General features: G+C 52.4%; 5 protein-coding genes across 5 annotated transcripts in view; 3 read left to right on the top strand and 2 right to left on the bottom strand.

Moving 5' to 3' along the window:
* The window catches only part of ETH_00008440 (uncharacterized protein), a gene marked incomplete at both ends in the record, with an annotated part of 3,544 nt that extends 3,405 nt beyond the window's left edge, over window positions 1-139 (top strand). Inside the window, one exon of the mRNA XM_013378501.1 lies at window positions 55-139. Coding sequence (XP_013233955.1) covers window positions 55-139 — 85 coding nt within the window. The remainder of the gene's footprint in view (window positions 1-54) is intronic.
* Window positions 140-2,605: 2,466 nt separating this feature from the next.
* On the top strand, window positions 2,606-5,306 carry ETH_00008445 (uncharacterized protein; the record flags this gene model as incomplete). Its single annotated transcript, XM_013378502.1, has 6 exons — window positions 2,606-2,774; window positions 3,067-3,201; window positions 3,770-3,915; window positions 4,206-4,673; window positions 4,925-5,044; window positions 5,250-5,306. 6 exons carry the CDS (start codon window positions 2,606-2,608, stop codon window positions 5,304-5,306), a joined length of 1,095 nt encoding a protein of 364 aa, XP_013233956.1.
* Window positions 5,307-6,148: 842 nt separating this feature from the next.
* Window positions 6,149-8,542, bottom strand: ETH_00008450 (uncharacterized protein; the record flags this gene model as incomplete). The annotated part of the gene is made up of 4 exons (XM_013378503.1): window positions 6,149-6,652; window positions 6,935-7,069; window positions 7,285-7,637; window positions 7,846-8,542. The coding sequence occupies 4 exons, from the start codon at window positions 8,540-8,542 to the stop codon at window positions 6,149-6,151; spliced, it is 1,689 nt and encodes a 562-aa protein (XP_013233957.1).
* Window positions 8,543-9,449: 907 nt separating this feature from the next.
* ETH_00008455 (uncharacterized protein) lies at window positions 9,450-11,096 on the top strand (the record flags this gene model as incomplete). The annotated part of the gene is made up of 5 exons (XM_013378504.1): window positions 9,450-9,527; window positions 9,701-9,892; window positions 10,276-10,343; window positions 10,738-10,909; window positions 11,070-11,096. The coding sequence occupies 5 exons, from the start codon at window positions 9,450-9,452 to the stop codon at window positions 11,094-11,096; spliced, it is 537 nt and encodes a 178-aa protein (XP_013233958.1).
* Window positions 11,097-13,451: 2,355 nt separating this feature from the next.
* ETH_00008460 (serine palmitoyltransferase, putative) lies at window positions 13,452-15,595 on the bottom strand (the record flags this gene model as incomplete). The annotated part of the gene is made up of 2 exons (XM_013378505.1): window positions 13,452-14,543; window positions 14,921-15,595. The coding sequence occupies 2 exons, from the start codon at window positions 15,593-15,595 to the stop codon at window positions 13,452-13,454; spliced, it is 1,767 nt and encodes a 588-aa protein (XP_013233959.1).
* Window positions 15,596-17,536: the final 1,941 nt, after the last annotated feature.

The following is a 17,536-nucleotide window of genomic DNA, read 5'->3' on the forward strand; positions in this document are numbered from 1 at the left end:
TGCATTTATTTATTTAAATCCAAATTTCCCGAAATTTCGGCACTAGGGCTTCAGCGCCGTGCTGCAGCAGCAGCAGCAGCAGCAGCAGCACAAGGCTCCGCGAAAGCCAGCTGCCGGGAATCCTCTTCTCGTTTTTTAGCCTTTTGCAAACTTAGGACGAGAAGAAGCAAATTAATTCAGGTTTTGCTGCTGCTGCTGCTCGAAGGAACGAATTAATTCAGATTTTGCTGCTGCTGTTGTTCGGAGAATCAAGCTAGCTGGGGGTTTGCTCCTGCTGCTAGTCGAAGAAGCAGATTAATTCAGGCTTTGCTGCTGCTGCTGCTCGAAGAAGCAAGTTGATTGGAGCTTTGCTGCTGCTGCTAGTCGAAGGACCAAGTTAATTGGGGGTTTGCTGCTGCTGCTAGTCAGAGAAGCAGATTAATTCAGGTTTTGCTGCTGCTGCTAGTTGAAGGAGCAGATTAATTCAGGCTTTGCTGCTGCTGCTAGTTGAAGGAGCAGATTAATTCAGGCTTTGCTGCTGCTGCTGTTTGAGGGACCAGCAGGGCTCAAACTGAAACTGCCTGCGGTCCAGTTTGCTGCGGCTGCCCGCAGCTGCCCCTAGAAGCCAGTTGAGACTAGAAAGATGCAGTCTTGCTCCTGGTGCTGCTGCTGCTGCTGCACCTAGTGGCTGCCTTGAGACAAGAAATGGTTCATTATAGAGGGCTCAGAGATGCCCATTTTGTGGCTTTCTAGCAGTACAGATGGTGAAATGGTTAATTCAATTTCGCATAAAGGCCTCCTGGAGGCAAAATGGAGGAATTAAAAAAGTTATTTTTGAAAGAAGAAAGTTAAAAAAACTCTCAGCTAAAGCAGCAGCAAATTTGAAGTCTTGAGAGCTGCGCAGCAGGCAGGCCGCACCAGTGGTCATCCGGGGTGGGTGGGGGCGTTTCGTGATTCTTATTTGTTTAGAAAATATAAAACTGTATTAAGAATATAAATTTATTAAATTCAAACTTTATTTTTGGATTAATTCAATCAAATTGCATGTTGAAGACCATTTATTCGCACCCCCGCTCGCAGCTGTTGCAGGCCACTGCTGCTGTGGGGCCCCGCGGACACAGAGGCGGCCAAGCACTGAGCTGTTCTTCTTAGTTTTGGCAACAAATAAAGAAAATAATGCAAATTCAAAAGTATTTTCTTCTTAAATTCATTAAATTTGGAAATTTTGTGCACCAATTTGCGTAGGAAGGCTCCTCCTAAGACAGGCACAGAGGCATTGAGTCGCCGGAGGTCACTTCGCCGTCGCTGGACTTCTTCTGTCCGTTTGGGCTTCTATTTGTTCAATAAATCAAAATTTTGCGATTTATTTGTTATTTTAAATCAAAAAAGAGGAAATAAACAAAAATTTCTCCTTTATTTCCCTTATTTCCTCTTCTGGCTGGCCAGCTTTCGTTTTTCGCCGTTTTGCAATTCGCGTCAGACACTGCTGAAAAAGGCTTTTCTGGAGAGTTCCGAATTCTTTTCTGAGTCCATTTCCCGAATTTTCTTGAGATCTATTTGAATTAAAGAAGTGAAACTGTCCACGGGCCTCGAGGAAGTTGATTTCCTGCGTAAATTGAGCTTTTGTCCTTCAAAAATCGCCGGAAAAGACCAAAATGTCCAAACACGGATCCTACAAACTCCTGAAATGTATTGGAGAGGGAGCCTACGGGCGCGCCTATCTGGCCACAGATGCAAAGGGCAGCAAGTGGGTCTTTTCTGGTTTTTTTTCAACTTTTATTTCCAATTTTTGGCATTTTTGATCAATTTTTGGCATTCTTTTCTGTCTTTTTTCTCAATTTTCAACTCCATAGATTCCCAAGACCTTCTACCCTAGGACTTGAAGTTCAAAACCTTTTATTTTTCTCTTATTTGCAAAAAATTGGGTGGAAACAAACGGGAAAGTGTGTTGCTGCGTTCAGCAATTTCTTTTTTCTTTTTTGTTTTTTTCTTTCTTTAGAGTCGTTGCAAAGGTAATTGATGTCGGCAAAGTTCCGCAAAAAGAAAGACTTGCATGCATTCAAGAAGTAAAAGTAAGATTGGCTTCTGCTGCTGCTGCAGCGACTGCAGCAGGACTTTTGCAGCAGCACCAGCAGCAAAGTTTATTTTCTTCATTTTCTCTTCTCATTAAAAGAGAAGCAGCAACTCCAACAAACTCCCCACGTGCTACCACAACAAATAATTCACAAATGCAAATAATTCATCTTTTCTAAATTTCCCCAATAAAGAAAAAGTGATTTGTGCCTTTTTCTAGCTTTTGTCTCTCCAAAATGTACACATTTATTTATTTATGTACTCTATTAGTATTTATACGCGATAACAGCTGTTCCTGGGGGAGTGTGGGCCCGCGCATGCACCTGTGCATGCAATGGTGCATGCACAATTGCATGCACAATTGCATGCAATTGTGCATGCACTTGTGCATGCACTTGTGCTTGCACTTGCCTGCCGATGAAAAGAAGCAAAAGTGCGGCACCGTGGCGCCTGCGGTGTACGTACACCTGCGCAGCTCCTGGCGACGCTGGACCATCCCTTCATTGTGCGGTATCTGGACAGTTATATTGAAGGCCAGAGTCTCCATATCGTCATGAACTTCTGCGACGGTAGGCCACCACCCATTAGCTCAGCCGCAGCAGCAGCAGCAGCAGCAGCAGCAGCAGCAGCAGAAGGAGCGGCAGCAGGAGCCGTAGGAGTAGCAGCAGTAGCAGCTGCACTAGCGGCAGCGGCAGCAGAGGCAGCACCAGATTCTCCGCATCGTAATGAACTTTTGGGAAGGTAGACGAAGCACCCATTAGCAGCAGCAGCAGCAGCAGCAGCAGCAGCAGTAGCAGTAGCAGCAGCAGCAGAGGGACGCGGACAAATGCATAGAGGGCAGAACAGGAAGGAGCTAACCGGAGGCCAGGCAGATAGAAAGGCAGCTGCTGTGACTGATGCTGCTGCTGCTGCTGCTGATGCGGGTGCTGCTGCTGCTGCTACTGCTGTTGCTGCTGCTGCTGCTGCCACCACTGCTGCTGCTGCCGCTACTGCTGCTGCTGCTGCTGCTGCTAGGAGGAGACCTTTCGGAGCTTTTGCGGCAGCAAGGAGAGAAGCAGCAGCTGCTTCCAGAGGCCCAAGTGGTTCGCTGGCTGGCGCAGCTGCTGATGGCTGTGAAGTACATACACCTCAACCACATCCTCCACAGAGGTCCGCCCCAACCAAACCGTAAACCCTAAACCCTAAACCCTAAACCCTAAACCCGAAACCCTAAACCCTAAACTCTAAATCATAAACCTTAAACCTGAATACTCAACCCTGAACGTTAAACCCTAAACCCTAAACTCCAAACCTTAAGCCCTAAAATCTAAACCCTAAACCCTAAACCCTAAACCCTGAACAGATGAGTTGAACGGTACAGAAACACTGACACGCGAAGGGGAAGTCTCAGGCTGCTGCTTGCTGCTCTTTTCCCAGTCCGTCTTTGCATGCATTTGGTTTTTCAGTTTTCTTTTTCTTTAATGCTTTTTATCTTTTCAAATGCCTTAATGGACTTCACTGAATTTCAAACTGCTCAATGAACAGCTTCAGGCCGCTCGCTGCTGCTGCTCTGCTGCCGCTGCTGCTGCTGCTACTGCTGCTGCCGCTGCTGTCGCTGCTGCTGCTGCTGCTGCCGCTGCTGCCGTCGCCGCTGCTGCTGCTGCTGCCGCTGCTGCCGTCGCCGCTGCTGCTGCTGCTGCCGCTCTTGCTGCTGCTGCTGCTGCTGCTGCTGCTGCAGACATAAAGAGCCAGAACATATTTGTGGAGAAGAGCGGGCGTCTGCGTCTGGCGGACTTTGGAGTCAGCAAAGCCCTCGAGAGTTCTTTAGCCCAGGCCAAGACTTTCATAGGAACTCCTTACTACCTCAGCCCCGAGCTCTGCGAGGTAATAACAACAACCCCACCCTTTGCATGCACCTGCCTCTGCTGCTGCTGCTGCTGCTGCTGCTGCTGCTTTTTTCTACCCCTTCTGCAGCTCCAGGAGCCTCAGAGTCGCTTTTAGTTTGAGAGCTGCTGCAGTTAATGTGATCAACGCATTGTTGAGTGCACACCGGTAGTGCAGCAGCAGCAGCAGCAGCGGCAGCAGCAGCAGCCGAGGGCCACGTGAGAGCAGCAGCGGCAGCAGCGCAGCTGTATCAACAGCAGCAGCTGCAACAGCTGCTGCTGTTGATACAGCTGCGAGAAGTCTGCAATGTAGCGCTCAACAGGAAGAGCTACAGCAGCAGCAGCAGCAGCTACAGCAACGCCAGCCAGAGTAGCCTCAACTACAGCAGCAGCAGCAGCAGCTGCCAGCCGCAGCAGCCCCAACTGCAGCAGCAGCAAGAGAAGCAGCCACAGCAGGGTCTGCCGGAGCGAGCAGCCTCAACTCCACCGGCAGCAGCTGCAACAGCAGCAGCTGCAGCTGCAGCTGCAGCAACACCCTCCAAAGCAGCTGCAACCAGAGCAGCAGCAGCAGGAGCAGCAGCAGCAGCAGCGGGTGTGTGCGTGCTGCTGCGCTGCTGCACTTCGCAGGGCTCCCCGTACGGGCCCCCTTCCGACATGTGGGCTGTGGGCTGCGTGGCTTTTGAACTTTGCTGCTGCAAAACTCCTTTCCACGAGGCCCAGAACCTGCCAGACCTTTGCTACCGCATTTGCAACGCGCAAGTCCGCGAAACAAGAGAGCTGCTGCTGCTGCTGCTGCTGCTGCTGTTGGTGCTGCTGTTGCTGCTGCTGCTGCTGCTGTTGCTGGTGCTGCTGGTGCTGCTGGTGCTGCTGTTGCTGCTACTGTTGGTGCTGCTGCTGTTGCTGCTGCTGTTGGTGCTGCTGTTTGTGCTGCTGCTGCTGCTGTTGCTGCTGCTGCTACTGCTGCAGCGGTGCTGTGGCGCGGGTTTGTGCGTTTGCTGCTGCTTCTCCAGATTCCGCGGATTCCTGCTGTTTATTCTTCGGAGCTGCAAACCCTCATCAGCAAAATGCTGCAAAGATGTCCCAAAAGAAGAGCGACTGCTGCAGAACTCCTCGAGACCCCCCTCATCCAGGTGTACAGACACCCCAACGCAAACCCTAAACCCTAAACCCTAAACCCTAAACCCTGCGCCCGAAATCCCGAACGCTAGACCCTAAACCCCTAAATGCTAAACGCTAAACGCTAAGCCCTAAACCCCAAACACTAAACCCTAAACATTGAAACCTAAACCCTAAACCCTAAACCCTCAAGACTAAAGACTGTATTTTTTGTCTCAGGCAGCAATAAGGGATATGGTGAGGGAAACGAAGAGCCGCCCGTCTAGTTCGTCTTAGCAGCAAAAGCAGCATCTGAAATGTCTTTATTTTATTTTTCAAAACTGCATTCAAAATGTTTCTTTTTCTTTTTTCTTCCTCCCCCCCTAAATGCCTCTGTCGCTGGGGTGAAGAGCTAAAAAGCTTTTTCTCCATTTGAAAGGAAATGCGAGGTTAAATGCATTACTTTCATCGAGAAAAGAAAAGAAAATAAATGAAAAAAGACAAACATTTCCTCTTTGTTTTCTCCCCTTTGCTGCAGCGCTTTGCAGCAAAAGGGCAAATAAATAAAACAAACTGCAGCAAATGCAGCAAAATTAGCGAAGCAGCAAACAAAAAACTTGTTCTTTCCACAAGTCCGTTTGCGTCGCCAGCAGCCTGCAAATTGAGGTGTACGTACACCGCAGCACAGCCACTTTTCGGAGAGGGCAAAGAAAAGGCCTTTGAAGAAACGCAAAAATGGATCCAGAGCCCTTTTGAATTATTTTTTTTGAATTAAATTAATAATAAACATAAATAAAGCCATAAAAGCTCACCTGGAGTTGGGAGAAGCCGCACTTGCGAACACGAGCGCCGGCTTCCGCTCGGCTGTCTGGGCAGCTCGCGCCAGGCTGCGCACCGCCCAGGCGTTCAGGTGTACAGGCAGCTGCAGCGAAACAACCAAAAGGCCCCCCTTTTCCACTAGTGCTGCTGCAGCAGTCCAGCGAGCTTCAAAGCCCCGCAAAGAAGGTCTAAACCAGCGGCCGAACTGGCCGGCTCTTTGGTTGGCTGCGAAGCGCACGGCGGGCTGCAGGTGTACGTACACCCCGCGGAACCTGCACAGAAGCGAAACCCGCGCGAAAGCCCGAAATTAAACGCCATTTCTACTTTTTGCGAGTTTTCACCGGAGTTTTCTTCATTTTGCAATAAAAGTCCACCCACCGAAGGGCAGAAGCCCGCATTTCCAACAACTCCTTCAGTACATCTCCGGAGTGCATGCAGGAAACAGCGCCAGAGAGCCCGTTGGCCGCTGCTGCCTTTTCATTGAGAGCATTGAGCGCCTCAGACGTCTCCAGCAGCACCGCGCTGGCTGCCCCCTCTGCAAGCAGCTGCCTGCTGCTGCTGCTGCTGGGGGCTCCCACAGGGGGGCCCCCCGCCCCGCGGGCGCAGCAGGTGACCCCGAGGCCCCGCATGGCGCCGTTCACAGTCAGCACTGTGGCGCCTGCGCAGTGTCTGCGCAGCAGCAGCAGCTGCTGCAGCAGCGCGTGGCTGCAGCAAGCAGCAAAAGGGGGGAGGTGTAAGTGCACAGGTGTCTTGACACCGCAGGCCCACACCCAGGCCACGGGATCCGATCCCAAGACCAGCTCACTTTCATATTCTGCCCCTCCCTGAAAGGCAGCAGCAACAGCAGCAGCAGCAGCAGCAGCGAAAGATTCAAAAGCTGCTGCAACTTTCGAACTAATTGTTCCTCCGGCTCTTTGCGCGGCTAAGAGCAACTCCATTCTTTTTAATTATTATTTAGTCCCAAATAAAACTAATATTGAGGGCCTCATGCATTAAAAGAAGGCCCAAAATGCATGCATGCGCGCATGCATTTTTTGCTGTCTAGACTTGGGCAATCTGGGGTGTACGTACACCCCACGGCTGCGCCCTCCACGCCCCAACCCCACCTGCGCCAGTTTTTCCTTTTTGGATTTTAAAGTTTGCATGCAAAGAGTCTCCGGATTAATTGTTTCTTTTATTAAATCAATTAAATCTTCTTTTAACTCCATTACGGACTGCGCAGAGAGGCGCAGCACCGCCGCCTGAGACACAAGCAGCAAAGCAGCAGCAGCAGCAAAGCAGCAGCAGCATAGCAGCAGCAGCAAAACTTTAGCTGCACTGACACCGCGCCTCCCCTAGTGCAACTAGACAAGTGCAGCGCCAGATAAATGCTTCCACCGGTGCCACACAGAGGCAGCTAAAGCGGCAGCAGCAGCAGCAGCAGCAGCAGCAAAGTGTCACAATAGGCAGCACAAACCGATCCATAAACGTCAACTTCAACTCCGGGAATCCCGTCAGCCTCCCCGTCCACCGCTCGCCAGACATCATGCACAGCCGTGCTGCTGCTGCTGCTGCTGCTGCTGCTGCTGCTGCTGCTTGATGTAGTGCTCCCGTCAATTGCATGTGGCAGCGGCTGTTCTTGGAGAAACCTGCGGCGCTGCACTGCAGCAAGAAAGCGGCTGCGCAGCAGCTTGCGGAAAGAGCCTTCATGGGGAAAGCTGCTGCTGCTGCTGCTGCTGTCGCTGCTGCTGCTGCTGCTGCTGCCTCGAGTGACCATGCGGACCGCCACAGACGCCTGCCTGCTGAAGAGCCCAGAGCCAAGGTAGCTGCCTGCAGGTGCAGCAAAGCAGCAGCACAGCAGCAGCAAAGCAGCAGCACAGCTGCTGCTCAAAAACCTCTCCTTTTCTTCTTGCTGCCCCCCTTTCCCCGCAAGAGCAGCAGCAGCAGCACTACCGCCAGCCGCAGCTACGCCTGCCGCTGCCGCTTCTGCCGCTGCTGCTGCTGCTGCTGCTGCTGCTGGAGGCCGGCTGGGGCTTACTGTCGCTGTCGAACACTGGCAGCAAAAGTCCAGTTTGCTGCTTCTTGAAGTCTTTTATGTTTTCTATCTCAAAGTCATAAATCCACGGATGGCCCAGACGAATGGCCCGCCGTCTCTCGAGGCCCCCGGGGGTAGCGCTGGCTGGCCGCAGCACGATGCGGCTGCTGCTGCTGCTGTTGCATGCAGCAGCAGCAGCGGCAGCAGCAGCAGCAGGGACAGCGGGTAGACCCTGGGGCTCTTCAGTCGCAGTCGGATCAGCTGCTTCCAGTTTCAAATCTTCTCTCGTCTGCGGCGCCTCTGAGCTTTCTGCGGCTGCTGCTGCTGCAGCAGCAGCAGCAGCAAGATGCGCGTGGCGAGTCTGTGCATGCAGTGCCGAAGTGGGAGAATAAAAGGCCCCAAAAGTGACCAGTGGTCCACTTCGAGTGGCTGGCCAGTGGAGTTGGTCTACAGTTTCAAAAATGCCGCGGGAGCGCCTCAGGCTCGACGAGCCGCAAAGCATTGCTGCCTGCTGGCCCCGGCTGCCGGTGCTGCTGCTGCGGCCATTACTGCTGCTGCTTCCGCTGCTGCTGCTGCTGCTGCTGCTGCCGAAGGCTTCGGGGCCCCCGGCAGGCCTCGCGCCGCCGCAGGGACAGAGCCGCCTAGCAGCAACTTGCAAGTGAAATTTGGCAAAGGCCGATTTCTTAATAGGCCTTGACATTTTATGCCGCAGTGTTAACGGCCATGAGCAGCTGCAGCACTTGCTGCAGTGTTGAATGAGCTGCTTTCTTTGCAAGTTTTTGTTGAGGCTTGTTTGCAGAAATTGAAACTCCAAACTCTGCTGAGTGCTCAACACGAAAAATGCTGCAAAATAATCCCATTAAAGCTTCCCGAGAGCAGTTTCAGAGTTTCTGATGTTCAATTCAAAATGGAATTTCTGTGCAGAGCATATTGCGGAAATGCAGAACTGAACGACGGAGAAGTCCAGCCTCTCAAACGGCTAGCTCCGAGCGCCTCAAGGGCGTAAAACTGTCAAATAAAAGAACAATTTGAGTTAAATGAAACGGAGTTACCTTCTGGAGTTACTTGTCTTGCGTCGATTTGCCGCGGTGGACCCCGGTGTATGTACAGTGGTTGCCACTGCGCTGCATGCAATCGGGTGGCCCCGAACCTTGAGCTTGCTGCGGCAGTTGTTTGACTTGTGCTGATTTGTGTGTGTTATTTTGCGCGATTTAAGAAGAAGTGTAAATCATTTGCTTCTTTGTTCCCTCACTTCGGCGCTGCTTGCTCCCGGTGCAGCGGGAGAGGCCTCTGGCCGCTGCTGCTGGCGGATCTGCAGGGGAAAGCGCGCGAAACCAGCGAGTTTCTCGTTTCTGCTGAAGTCCAAATAGTATTATAAAGCTTGAAAATGCGGATTTCACGGAGTCTGGAGGTTTGATTGGCTGCTGCAGGGCCCGCGGCTCTCCGACCCGCTGCACCTAGGCTGTCTTCAAACTTGGCCGGATTTGCTGCGATTTCGCGGCTTTCTCAGCGCCATTAGTTTCCTTTTTAAAAGAAAAGAAGCGCAAGTTCCAATTGCGTGCACAAAGCCCAAAGATTCCCACGGGTCTCTTCATTTTGCATGCAAAATGTCCAACTCGAGCGACGATGACATTCCTTTGAAGCAAAGAGTGGCGAAGAAGAAGTCGGCCTCGAAGAAGCCCGTGGTGGGCGCGGCCCTGCGGGGCTTGCAGCAGCAGCAGCAGCTGCAGCAGCAGGAGTTTGAGGAGCAGCTGTTTGCAACTAGCGCGTCGCCGCGTGCCGCGCTGCTGCTGCATGCGTGTCTGCTGCAGCAAAGTGGAACTAAAGGCCCTTTTGTGTCTTTTTGCTGCTTTTTCAGAAAGAAAAAGCCCCGAAAAACCCCAAAAAAGAGGCCCCCAAGCCCAAGGCCTCGCCCAAGGCCAAGGCCGCGCCGCGGGCCCGCAGCAAGAAAGTTGGCAAAGAAAGAAGTTTAGAAGAGGAAGAAAATCTTTTGCCAAATGACGCTCGCAAGTATTTCAAACAAGGCCAAAAGTTCATCACTCCTCCCAACGTGGGACCTCCCTCCATTTGGCGTTTTGCACCGCAGTTTGTTTCTTTTGTTTGTCTTTGAAAAGGCTTTTTAAGCTTTTCAAAACATTTAAAGCCTTTTGTTTGGATCTTTTCAAAAGAGTTGAAGTCTTTTGTTTAAGTCCTTTTAAAAAGATTTAAGGGCTTTTGTTTAGGTCTTTTTCAAAAGAGTTAAAGTCTTTTGTTTAAAGCTTTCAAAAGATTTAAACTCTTTTGTTTAAGTCTTTTTAAAAAGATTCAAAGTCTTTTGTTTAAGTCTTTCTGAAAAGATTCAAAGTCTTTCGTTTGAGTCTTTTTGAAAAGATTCGAGTCTTTTGTTTAGGTCTTTTTGAAAAGATTCAAAGTTTTTTGGTTTTGTGTTTTCAGGGAGATGGCACCAGAGGCTTTTACGAAAGTTTATTTGAAGAGAACAGAAACAGCCTCGTGGCGCTGCGGTACCTGAGCTGTCCATACACCTCAATTGCGCCTTGTTCCGTGCACTTGCCAATCCGCCACTTTTGAAAATGCATGCATTTCAAAACTTCTTTTCTTCCATTCTTTTTGCTGCGGAGTGCCTGCAGCTGCATGCATGCATTTCAAAAGTTCTTTTCTTGCAGTTCTGCTGCGGAGTGCCTGCAGCTGCATGCGTGCAATTCAAGAGTGCTGCTGAGTGCCTGCAGCTGCATGCATGCATTTCAAAGTTGCATTTCTTGCGTTTCTGCTGCTGAGTGCCGCAGCTGCATGCAGCTGCATGCATGCAAATCAAGAGTACTGCTGAGTGCGTGCAGCTGCATGCATGCATGCACTTGAAAGCTGCACTGATTCCATTTTTGCTGCTGAGTGCCGCAGCTACCTGGTGGAGTGGGGAGTGTTGACGGGGACTTTGCTGCACGAGTCTTTGCCGCGGTACTTCGCGCTGAAAGACAAGGGGGCCTTCAAGGGGGCTGGGGGGGGCCTGCAGAAGGCGTTCATGAACGGGCCGGACCCCGCGGACGTCAGCGCAGCTGCGAAGATGTTGAATGTGAGAATTCAGGAGAGAAAATAGACTCGAAAGGAGAAAAAATGAGTTCAAAATCGAAAATGAATGCAGAAATACAATAATAATTTAGTGGGGATTCGGTTTCACCCGAACATCGGAACCAGAGTGAGAGTGCTGCGCGCTGCGGTGTACGTACACTCAGGCCAGCAGCGGGAACAACTTGCAATAGAGGATCCGTGCAGATTTGGCGGCCGAGATGAACTAAAAAGAAGAATTAAAGACTTTTAGTGCCTCCTTGAGGGCCTGTGGAAAGGTATTTGCGCAGAAGAGGAAGCTCCCAAACCGCCGCGTGTGTAGACTTGCATGCGCAGAAGTTCCTTCTGTATGTACTGCATGCACTGCATGCACTGTATGCACTGCATGCACTGTATGCACTGCGTGCACTGTCTGTACTGCATGCACTTATGTACTGCATGCACTGCATGTACTGCATGCAGTGGTGTGAATTGTGCACAAGTCCCGCACTTCTCAGCTTATTCATATTCAATTACTTGCTGCAGCAGCAGCTGCTGGCTGGCTGCAGAAAGCTGCACTTGGTAAGGGTTTAGGTGTTAAGGACTTAACAGCTAAACCCTTGTTAAGGGTTTAGGTGTTGAGGATTTAACGCCTAAACCCTTGTTAAGGGTTTAGGTGTTGAGGACTTTTGCTCTTCTTTGAATTCATTTCGTCTTCGCCCAAGCGCCTTAGCCCGCCGGGCACTTCGACGCATGCAGCTCTCAACTGCAACTCAGCGGCAAATCTCAACTCTTACTTTGCACCTATAGAAGATAAACTGAAATTAAAGAAATAAATGAAAAAGATTTTCACTTTTAATTTGCGCCTATAGAAGCTAAAGTGAAATAAAAGAAATGACTAATTACAGTATTTCTTCCTTCTTAATTTGCACTTAGAGAAGGTAAAGTGAAATAAAAGAAATAACTGAACGCAGCAGATCTTCACTTATTTCACTTTATAGAAGATAAAGTGAAATAAGAGAAATAACTGAACACAGTAGATCTTCACTCTTAATTCGCACTTACAGAAGATAAACTGAAATAAAAGAAATAACTAAATGCAGTATATCTTCATTCTTAACTTGCACATATAGAAGCTGAATGTGAAATAAAGCAAATAACTAAAAACAGCAAATTTTTACTGCCAATTTGCACACTTGGAGGCTAAGTGAAGTGAAACAAAACAAACAACTAAAAACGGTATTCGCACATCTAGAGGCTAGACCTGAAGCAAAACAAACAACTAAAGGCAACAAATCTTCACTGCCAATTTGCACCTAAAAGGCTAATCTCGAGGCTAAAGTGAATGAAATAAATAACTAAAAACAGTAAATATCCACTTTTAATTAACACTTCTTGATGCTAAAAGTGAAAGAAAACAAATAACTAAAACCAGCAGATCTTCTCTCAATTCGCACCTATAGAAGCTAAAAGTGAATTAGAAGAAATAACTAGAAGCAGTATATCTTCTCCCGAAAGTTGCACTAATAGAAGCTAAAAGTGAAATAAAATAAATAACTGAAAGCAGCGGATCTTGACTCTAAATTTGCACTTATAGAAGCTAAAAGTGAATTAGAAGAAATAACTAGAAGCAGATCTCGACTCTAAATTTGCACCTATAGAAGCTAAAAGTGAAATAAAATAAGTAACTAAAAGCATCTGGTTTTCACTCTAAATTCGCTAGGAGTTGGTCAAATGAAACAACTAGAAAGAGCACACCTTCACTGGTAGTTCGCTAGAAGTTGATGGAAAGAAACAACTAAAAACAGTACATCTTCACTGTCAATTGGCTAAAGTGAAGGAAAAGAAAAGCTAAACTGCAGAAAATGGCATTTCGAGGCCGCTGCTGCTGACACATAAATGCTTAGGGGAAAGCAGCACAAAAAGCGCAGCTAAAGCGTTAAGGGTGGGGCTAGGACTTTGTACAAAAGAGGAGCTGCGCAATCGGCAGTTTGTTGCATGCATGCGCCCCATGGAATTAAAACGAAACAACACATTAAACGGGGTCCGCGCATTCCTTCGGAGGCCCCGTGCTGGCAGCTGCTGCTGCAGCAGCTGCTGCTGCTGCTGCTGCTGCCGCTGCCGCCCGCAGCGGCAGCAAACTTGAATTTCCGAGCCGGCCGGCGAAGGGGTTTGCAAAAAGTCCGGCCTCGAGCCTCCGGCTCCGCCTCTGCATTCCGCTTCCTGTGTATAACAACCAACCTCACCCCCCGAAGAAGCCAAGTGGATTCCCAAGTGCCTTTCAAGGCTCTTGGCGCAAGCCCCAGCTCCACCTGCAGCCAAAACGCATGCAATGCATGCACGCCCCGCCTCCAGCCAAAACGCATGCACTCCGCATGCACTCCGCATGCACCCCGCATGCACTCCGCATGCACTCCGCATGCACCCGGCATGCACCCGGGATGCACTCCGCATGCACCCCGCATGCACCCCGCATGCACCCCGCATGGACTCCGCATGCAGGCCGCACGCAGGGCGCATGCAGGGCGCGTGCAGCCCGGGTGTAGCGCGTGCGGGCGCAGGCGCGGGCCTCAGAGGGGCCCCGGGAGTTTGCGTTTGGCGTGGTGGTGGTCGTCGGGGAGCATCTGGACGGTGGTCTCGACGAGGGCCCTGACGAAGGCGTGCATGAGCTGCTTGGTGTAGGCGGCGGTGGCGGTGACGCGGATGCGGGGCCGCAGCAGCGGGCAGGCGGGGAAAGCAGCGGCGGCGCAGTAGAAGCCCTTGTCGAGGAGACAGGTGGTGATGCGGAACATGCGCTGGGGACTGTTGGGAAAGACGACGGGGATGACGGTGGTGCAGGCGAGGCCCTCGACCTCGTACTTGAGTTCCTGCGGGTAGTCCGCGGGCCAGCAGCCGTCGCCGCTCTCGATGAGGGCCCGCAGGTACTTGGCGTTTTCCTGGGCCCTCCCGATGCGCCACTGCTGCTCGCCAGTCATCAGCTCGAAGGCCTTGAGGGCCCCGCCCGCGGAGTAGGCGGTGAGCGAGGCGGAGAAGACGGAGCCGGGGGCGTGGAAGTCCAGGAAGTCGATGAGCGGCCGCTTGCAGGTGATGAAGCCCCCCACGCCGGCGATGGACTTGGAGAAAGTCCCGCACAGCACTTCGCAGGCGCCCGGCATGTCGAAGTGCTCCTCCAGGCCGCGCCCCGTGCGCCCCAGCACGCCCAGCCCGTGGGCCTCGTCGCAGAGGATCCTGCAGTTGTGGCTGTTCGCCAGAGTGCGCAGCACGGGCAGCTCCGCGATGTCGCCCTCCATGGAGTAGACGCTTTCGATCACCAGCCAGCAGCCGCGGTACTTGTGCCGCTCCCGCTGCAGCAGCCGCAGCAAGTGCCCGTAGTTGTTGTGCTTGAAGAACAGGCACCGCGCCCCGCACACGCTCATGCCCGTCCGCAGCGACGCATGCGCGCGGCTGTCCGCTATCACCAAGTCCCCCTTCTTCGCCACCGCCGCCACTGCGCTCATCGTCGCCAGAAACCCCGTCGCGCACAGCAGCGCGTCGTCTCGCCCGTAGTACTCCGCCACCCGCCGCTCCAGCTGCCGCAGGATCGTCGAGTTGCCCCCCAGCATGCGCGCGCCGTGCGACCCCGTCGACCACTCCCGCGCCGCCGCTATCGCCGCCTCCTGCACCTGCACGGCCCCGCACGCACCCCGTCTGCTGCTCCACCTCGGCTGCTGCGGCAGCAGCGCCGGCAGCGCCAGCTACCAGCGGCAGCACCAGCTGAACAGCAGCAGCGCCAGCGAAGCAGCAGCAGCACCGGCTAAGCGCCAGCAGCACCTAAGCGCCAGCTAAGCAGCGGCTAAACGCCAGCTCCACAGCAGCTAAACTGCAGCTCAACAGCAGCAGCACCGGCTAAACAGCAGCAGCACCAGCTAGACAGCAGCAGCACCAGCTAGACAGCAGCAGCAGCACCAGCTAAACAGCAGCAGCACCAGCTAAACAGCAGCAGCACCAGCTAAACAGCAGCAGCAGCAGCAGCAGCAGCAGCAGCAGCTAGACAGCAGACTTGGGGTTCGCGGATGAAGTCGAGGTAGCTGTAGGAGCTCATGGGGTAGGCGTGTTTGTTGCCGGCGCAGAGGACCCTGTCGGCCTTGACGTTGGAGATCTCGACCATGAAGGGCCACCTGTTGTCCTCCTTGAGGGCCCGCTTGGCCTCCACGTAAGTGACCACTTCCGACTCCCCGGGCCGCACTTCAATTCCGAGTTTAATCTTCTGCGCCATGTAGAAGAGGTGGCGCGTGCCCTCGGCGAAGCGGCGTACGTACAGCACGCGCGCGTAGAACCCCGCCGAGTCCCGCAGCCGCCGCAGCGCCTCCGCAGCCACTTCTAACAGTCTGCCTTCCTCGAGGGCCTCTGCGAGGGGCTGCAGCAGCCCGCGCAGCCGCTGCGCAGCTTTCTGTTCCGCCAGCTTCTTCAGCATTTGCTGCACGTCCGAGAGGCCCGCGCCCAGCGCTGGGGGGGCCCGGGGCCCCGGCAGCAGCTGCGTCGCTATCCAGGACACCCGCAGCGAGTCGCTCGAGGCGTCCTCCGTGAAGGAGGCCAGCAGAAAGCCCAGCAGCACGATCCCCAGCAGCGCGCAGTGCAGCACGTCCACGGAGGCAAACAGCGACTCGTAGCCCAGCCACTGCGCGGCGCCCCCAAACTCCTCCCCCCGCGGCACCCACGAGCCCCCGAAAAACATCTTCGCGCGCTGCAGCAGCAGCAGCAGCAGCCGCGGCGGCCGCGGCGGCGCAGCGACAGCGACAGCAGCGAGCAGCGAGAAGCCGCCGGCGCGCCCCGGAAGGCGCACTGAGACAAAACTCCCGCTCGGGGCGCCCAGGCACGCAGTTCAAGTAACGCGATACGCAGGAAAGCCCGGGGAACGCGGGGCGGAGAAGTTTCGCAGATATTCAAAACACCATGGGCTCCGAGAAGGAAGCCGCGCGGGAAGCTCCGCGGCCCGGGGAATCCGCAGAGGCGCAAGAGAGAAAATTGCAAAAGAAACACAAAATCCAAAAAAAATGGCCAAGAGGCGCGGGAAAGGCGGCGCAGCAGAACTTGCAACAGTTGCACCCGCAGGCTCCGCCGTCTAGAGCATTAGCAGCTCTGTGGGCTATTACACCCTTAAACCCTTCACTACCTCGCAATCCGCTACTCTTCCGAAATCCACTTCTACCCCATCCCCTTCCATTTCCAGCAGATGGCTACTCCCCGCAAATTCCCTTCCCAAGGTGCCGGTACACCGCAGGGCTCTGGCTGCTGCGACGCGATTATAAGGGCTGTGCTGTGTTCCGCCGCCGCGACTTGCGCTGCTAAAAGACTTTCCACAGCCAAATGCTCCCCAGTTCAAAAAACAAAAACCACTTTTTTCCGATTCGAGAAAGAAAGATTAACGGAACCCGACGTTTGCGCACAAACAGCCTAACCGCTGCCGAGTCCTCCTCATGCGCATCAGCTGCTTCGCTGACGACGTCCAATCCCAACAGCTACACTCCCACTTTTTCCTCCAAGAAACACTTTTGCTAATTCAATAGCATTTCTTCCTTCGTCTTCTGCAAGTCTTCTGCAAAAGTGCTACAGAGCATTTAGGCGTTCGCAGCCGAAACAGGTAGCCACGCAAACGGTTCACACTTGGCTGCAGGCGCTGCCCTGCCGCAGCTTCAGTACTTCCTCCGAAATAAGTAATTCACAATTGACACTCCTTTTGCATTTCCTAACCAAAGAAATATTTAACGCCTTTCTTACACGCACGGAGCCTCTCTCGCTCCCCCGGAACTCTCCACGGGGCCTCTACGTATTCAAGACGTCTCCGTCGCCGCTTGACCTGCACGCTAACAGGCAATTTGGCCGCTAGAGCTAAAACACCAAAACTTAGGACTATCTAGAATGCAATTAAGTGGCTAAAGAAGCCTTAAAGGAATGTCTAAGTGCACGCGAAGGTACGGCCTCACTGGCCGCGAGCTACAGACACGTAGGGACAAACACGAAGCGAACTCTGCAGCCTGGCAAAGACCCTTTTTGCAGTGCAATTGGCGGCAAAGCCTGCTACATGTCACTATTCAATTAATTTAGAACCTTTTCCTCTTTGCATGCCCCCGAAGGCACAAGGAAAATGTTTTCCGTGTGGGTCACCTCAGAAACTCGCAGCGGAAGCTTGTGCAGCTTTTCTATGAAGAGCCCAGCTTCAGCTATGCCCTCTGAGAGTGTGCCTGAGGGTCTTACTTTAAAAGAATAAACTTATTTGACTCATTTCAACGGCCTTTCTGAAAAACACTGTAGGGCGGACCAGCTTCACTAGCTCAGGAGCCTATGGGCTTGAGACAGTGTAGAAGTCGCGCCTTGAAACGCCGTAATTTCAGCTCAAAGGTGTCTTTGTTCTTTGTTTGTTTAAAACAAGTGAATCCATCAAAATAAAAACCTGCAAAATTTCGCACAAAACCACCTAAAAGGGAAGCAACGCTGCTGCCACGAGCTCGTGGAAAGTTTCCCCAACACGCACACAACTCCGCATGCAATAAATATCCCCGCAGGAAAGGAAATACTTCTGCAATCTTTGTCTTTATTACACTATTTGCATTCTTCTTTGTTCTGCATTGAACAGCAAACAGCAGAGTGATGCTACTTGCAGTGCAAATGCGTGAGA

This window comes from Eimeria tenella, genomic scaffold (genome assembly GCF_000499545.2).
Source record: "Eimeria tenella Houghton genomic scaffold, Eth_scaff9, whole genome shotgun sequence".
Lineage (NCBI taxonomy): Eukaryota > Apicomplexa > Conoidasida > Eucoccidiorida > Eimeriidae > Eimeria > Eimeria tenella.